Raw genomic sequence first — 6,692 nt, forward strand, 5'->3', positions numbered from 1 at the left:
GATGTCACTGACTTTGTGAAAAAGTGTCAATCTATTTTGTTCAAAAAAATGAGTGGTCATGTAACAAATAGTATAAGAAAAATAAATTAAAAAAGTTTTTACAAAAATTAAATAAATTTAAAAAAATATTACTTAAAAGAAAATAATAAAAATATAATCATTAATTTTTTTATCAACTTCAATTTTTTTAAATGAGTGGTCTTGTAACACTATCCAATAAACCAACTATTCATCGTCAGTCGGCAGATATATTCTAAGGAAATTAATGATATATAGTATATTCTCTTGAGCAATACATTATTTTCATTAAGCAAAAAGGGCATTTAAGATAACATAAATTTATGACATGGGAAATATATCCGATTGGTACATTATATTAACACGTTTTCAAGCCAGTTAAACAAAAGTCTTTTTAAGAATGAATAATATAATAACAATTCTGTTAGGTAATCAAAAGAATTTTTTCAACTTCTATTAATTTTTAATAGGTTGTATTTTAAAAGTCATCAAACAAAAAACACAATTTAATTATTCAAATTTACCCTAACTTAAAATTAAATTTTATCACCATTTTTTTTATTGCCGTGCATATTTCTTTCATCTCCATTCTGTCGCTAAACAACCATCCCACGACGATGTATCGCAGACCTCCGTCACACGCCGACTCTATCTCTGCAACTCGACAACATCGGCACCGCACGGGAGAACGCCATCATAGCAAACCGTCGCGCCGTCAACCTTGATATGTTTTGTAGGCAGGCTTCCAAACTGTGGCGATGCACCTAAGAGCGAAAATGCCGACAACAGTTTCATTGACTAAGAAAAGGGGTAGGAGCTTTGCTCGGCGAAACCCCATGCTTTAAGAGTTTCTTTCTGCCATCACTTTCTTTCTCTACACGAGAGTCACCTCATCAGTACCTGGGGCTACTGACCCAGAATGCCAAAAGTATGATCCATACATGGAAAGTGTCAACTTTGACTCACAAGCGCCACCTTCACCGGGTAAATCCGGAGAAGGGCAACCGCTTCTGTAGGTAACGACTCAAATTAAAATTTTCATTTATAGAGTCGTGAACTAACGAGTCTTTAAGTAAGTGGGCATTAAGCGTAACGAGCTTACATTACAGGAGGTAGAAAACTTTTGTCGTTAGTCTTTTAGAAAGAAATATTCAAGCTAGGCTAGTAAGAGAAGGAATACAGGTAAGAAATAGAGAAGTTGATCTTCCATTGGCGTCAATATTGGTCTTCCGTCGGCAAGCTTCCATTGGCGTCAACAATGGTCTTTCATCCGCGAGAAGCTTAGCGCCACCACTGCCACTTCACACAAAGGTCACTGTCGCCGCTCTATTGAAGTCGCGTTGCCTTTTCTGCTGGACCACCTGGTGCCGCCTCCCCCGTGCGCATGCTAAGCGAACTTTTAATGGATGTGTCTTTTTTATTGGGCCGTATCTTTTTTATAGCTGTGTCTAATGGAAGTGTCTTTGTGGATGTGTCTCCTTGTACATGTGTTTTCTAGTAAAGGTGTCTTTGATCAACCTGCGCAGCAACACAGTAACAGCGTAGGCACGACAACGACACAATCACGACGACAACGACAGTACTTACAGAGGGGTTGATTTTGATTGTGAATCTAAATTTGGAACGTGAATTGAATATGTAGTTGCTGTCTTTAGACAATCCTACTTAATTTTGAAATTTTAATTAATATTGATTATTAATCTATTAATTTTACTAACAAAAATAGTTATTAATTATTGTTGTTATAACTTGATTGATTATTTTTGGTCTCTAATATTTTTCCATATAACAATAGTTCATAGAAGAAATACATATATAGACAAAAAAATTAAACCATTTATAAAAAATATGTATTTTAATAATAAAATATCTTTTTGTCTCGTATTTATTAATACTTTTTTACTTTTTAGCCTTTACCAGGCCACGCTAGGTGTACCTTTACAAAACAAAATTAGTTATTTTATTGGCTAATTTTTTTCGTAATCTCATAAAATAGAGTAAATTGTCAAATTAGTTTCTAAAAAATTATTCATTTTTAAATTGGTTCTTGAATTTTTTTTAATCAATTTCATTCTTTAAAAATTTTAAATTAGTTATGTTAGTCTTTTCGTCACTTTATTTGATGATATTAAAATTTGTTAATATAACATGTTAAGTGACATTCTAACATATATCTAGAAGTTTTAATTGACTATTAACATGATTAATTTATAAAATTATATTAAATCAATCATAAATTAAAGAATTCTAATGCCTTAAATTTTTTTCTTAATTAGGTTTTAATTTGATCTAATTTCATAAATTAATAATATAAATAATCAACTAAGATTCTTAAATATATATTGAGATATCACTTAATGTATTACGTTAACAAATTTTGACACTAATAATAAATAAAGTGATCGAAAAACTAACATGACTAATTTAAAATTTTTAAAAAATAAATTTAATTAAAAAATTCTTTCAAAACCTAATTTAAAAAATAAATAATTTTTTAACAACTAATTTGACAATTTACTCTCATAATATTTTATGACATGAGTCAAGAGCATATATTAGTTGAAATCTTCACGTTGTTGATTAATTGTCTTATTTGGTGGCACCACCTGAAACAAAGTTAACCTACCAACCAATGCAAAATGGTATACATGGGACTATTGTGAGATTAAGCTTATCACAAACTAATTTTTCAAATAGTATATACGCTTTAATTTATACAGTGGGATAATTATTTTCAAATATTTTAGTCTTCATATACTAATAATATAAGAGTTTTATACATCATCAAATTAAACTTTTTTTCCTTTGTTGTTTACCTCAAATATCTATTTTAATGCCAACTGACACTATCTATCTACTTGCCCTCGTCAGCTGTATAATTCCATCTTCCCCTTAATGAAAATAAATTTATAAACAAAATTAAATTAATTAATTTTCTACATTGCATGGTGGATTACCAAGTGTCATATCACATCAAATAAATGTCGAACGCATGCATACATCACCTACCTTTTCATTTTTCTTCCGAAAGCACATATTAAATAGATCTATGACTATACTCAGTGTGCAGACTCATCAGTACTATATAATATACACAATTAGGGGTGGATATATCATTTTCTTGGACTTATTTAATTAGCATAATACAAGATAATATTTTGATTATCCAATAAGAAACAATTAATCATTTTCTTTAGTCTTATTCATTAAGCCATCTTCTTGTTGTTTTGTGATCAAGTAATAAGAAATTAAATAATATGGAGCACATAAGTATTAATTTTATCTTTCTACAAGTTGTAGCCAACACATACATTAATATTTTTTTAGTAGAATCTATATATCGCATTAATTTTCTACACACAAGTCAATGACCGTGACATCTATATAGATAGAGATATAACTTATTTACTAACTTTTTTTTTTAGGAATGGTTTCTGCTCTTTTCTCCTTTCAGAAACTGTATATCCCATTAGATTTTCAACTGTTGAGTACATTTTTCTTATTGTTGTACCAAACCTGTATTTATGAAAATTAACTTGTATACGGTTAAAATTTGTGATGAACATTGAGCAATAATACATATAGTCGGGTAATTACTAATCTATTACATTTATATAATTTTCAGATCATTTATAAATATAAAACATTTTTCATTACTTGAATTAACTTTTGGTAATAAATTAAGTTTGGCTTATTTAATTTTAATATGATTTCAGGACTTATATAATTAACTATTCACCTACAAATCTTGAAAGAACTTAAACACAAATTTAAATTTTATGTTTATACATATATAGTTGAGATCCTGATTAGCCTCTCTCATCCCTCTTATTAGAGATTAGCCTTAAACAAATATTTGATAATTTGGCCTCAAATTAGATGGTACATGGCTGCTATTCAAAATTCAATTAATCAAATTAGCGATCATGTATAATATGTAATAATGCACTATCCTATATGTACAAGCATAAAAACATAGGTAGCTCTATAGCCTTATGTCAGCAAAAGGTAGCTAGGTATTCTTTTTTCTCTTGTTGACTCGTACAAGCAAGGCACTTGTTCTTTGCCTAAGTACAAAGATTAGGTAATTAAACTCAACACATAAAACAAAACCTTTATTTTTGTCTTTATATGTTTAATGTTTCTGCCTTGTACTCTTGAATTTCAGTGAATTTGGACAACACTAATTTACACCGTAAGTTAACCTTGCCACCACTGTATATATATGTATTTTGTGATTTATATATGTAATATAATATATTAGTGTGAGTGTAATTCAATTGATTATCCGTCAATAATTTGACTTGTATGTTAGCTTAACGTGATATGGGAGGAAAAGCCTAAAAGATTCTGTAGTAGGTACATGCAAAAGGAAAGATGTGTTTTAGATGATCCCGCTATATATAATGAAGCTAAGGTTACATACGTGCACCATTGATTAATTACTTACCTCATAAAACTTCAACAATATTATTATAAATCATTTTAATTTAAATATGGACAAAAACTTCAATAATATTTTATACAATGATTTTAACTTTAATATGGAACATACACTATAGTTAAGGAATCACTTCCACCTCTTTTATATTGAAGTCACATTTATTTTATGTAGTTTCACCAATAATTGAAAGCAATTTTAATTTGTTTTAAATTATTCTTTTCTTTCTTCATTTGATGAATATGAGTCGATTAATTAATCAATTAAACCAGTGCATGTTGTTGGCCCGCGTAGAAAATTGATTAAAGAATGCTGCTTCTCAGTTGATTTTGTCCATTAATTAATTACTTATATACCAAAATTCAAAAAAAAATTTATAACCGCTTAGATTTTTCAGTGTCTTTTCTCTTCACACTTTATTACCATCAATAATGTAGTTTTAAAAATTAATTAAAAGTGGCCTGTAACATTACTATACTACTAAAGTCTACGAATAAATAATTCAGTAACTGTAGTGGAACAGAAGTGATAAGCACGAGTGTTTAATTTAGAGTACAATAGACAAATAATTTAAGTCACATTATTATTATAATAATAACTATTATTGTACTTTATATATATATATATATATGCACATTGGTACATATAGTAATTTATGTGAAGGACTAACAGTTTAACAGTAGTATGAGTATGTATGACAGTATCCATTGTAGGTTGTGTTGGTGTGGAACCTTCAGAGAAACAGTATATACTAATGTCTAATTTCTTTGCTTACTCTCATAACCGTTATCTATCTACCATCTTTCTATATCTATCTCCCTTCATTTTCATTCTTTTATTGAAAAAAGAAAAAACCATGCAAGGCAGTTGCTGCATAATAAATGGGACCCCCCAAAAGTCTCTGTCGAACAAGACAGAAGAAGAAGAATAGCTTCAGTTAGTACAAAAGGCAACACATACACACACAAAAAAGCTTATATCAACACCTTTTCAGCGAACCTCCTCATAGATTCTTTCTTTAACTTAGTTTTTTTTTCATGATTGAATATTTAATATATTTTTGATAGTAACTAATATTTTATTATTTTAATTTATAGATATTTCAATAAATGAATTGTCTTAAAATTTTAAAACTTTTTGTACTTAAAATAAATAAAATTGGAATTTTCGGCACTGGTTAGATAAAAGTAAAAGGATGCATTTTCCATTTTTGTTTCAGGTTTTGTAAAGTTGCTTTCAAATATAATCATTAAGGTGCATAGAAACATGCAACCCTAACTAGCTTTAGTTCTCTTTTCTTTATTTTGTTTATATATACCATAAGTATAGAGCGCTTTTGGTGTATAACTTCCATCAAAACTTGTACTTCTTCTTCTCTCATCAGTTCTGATTACTCTCGTTCATTCAGAGCTAGAGCTTCTTCATCATCAACATGGAGGAAACACATCGTGATGGTCGTGATCAGGACCAGTACTTGATGTGGATGAAGAGAAAACAAATCTTGAAGGCACATATTCAAGTAGCACCCTTTGGAATAAGTGGCAATAATTCATCATCATCGTCATGGGAAGAAAGGGCATTTGCTGAAGATGCAGCAAGGATTCTAGGTGGATGCATATGGCCGCCAAGATCATACTCATGCAGCTTCTGCAAAAGAGAGTTCAGGTCTGCTCAAGCTCTTGGGGGACACATGAATGTTCATAGGAGGGACAGAGCTAGGCTCAAACGAAGCCTTAGCCCTCATAATCATCATCATGGTAAAAATGATTGTAAGTCATCATTATTGTTAGGTACTTCTCATCATCACCATCATCAATCTTCTGGTGAGAATTACTATCACTACTACTCTAGTATCTTTACTGGAACTACTGATAATAATTATAAAGCTATGAGTAGCAGCAAACCTTCATCATCTGATTCAGAACCAAAAGAAGGAAAAGTCAATGCAATAACAAGTAGTTATTGTAATGATGGTGATTATGTTGAAACAAGTTTGTGTGTGGGACTAAATAATAATTCATCGTCATCATTATGTGGGAACGAAGAATCTTATTGTAAAAGGTCAAAGAGGACAAATTCTTCAATGTTTTCTTCATTTCTGAAGCCATGTTCAAATGATAGAAGGCTGCAGGTGGCTTTATTGCAATCTGCAGAATCATTTGCAGTACCTACTGAAACTGAAATGGAAGATTTGGATCTTGAACTCAGACTGGGTAAACCGCAGAAAATTTAG

General features: G+C 30.2%; 1 protein-coding gene across 1 annotated transcript; it reads left to right on the forward strand.

Moving 5' to 3' along the window:
* The first annotated feature begins 5,891 nt into the window (after window positions 1-5,891).
* Window positions 5,892-6,692, forward strand: LOC130967045 (uncharacterized). Its single transcript, XM_057891867.1, has one exon. The coding sequence runs from the start codon at window positions 5,892-5,894 to the stop codon at window positions 6,690-6,692; it is 801 nt and encodes a 266-aa protein (XP_057747850.1).

Source organism: Arachis stenosperma, chromosome 3 (genome assembly GCF_014773155.1).
Source record: "Arachis stenosperma cultivar V10309 chromosome 3, arast.V10309.gnm1.PFL2, whole genome shotgun sequence".
Taxonomy (NCBI): Eukaryota; Viridiplantae; Streptophyta; class Magnoliopsida; order Fabales; family Fabaceae; genus Arachis; species Arachis stenosperma.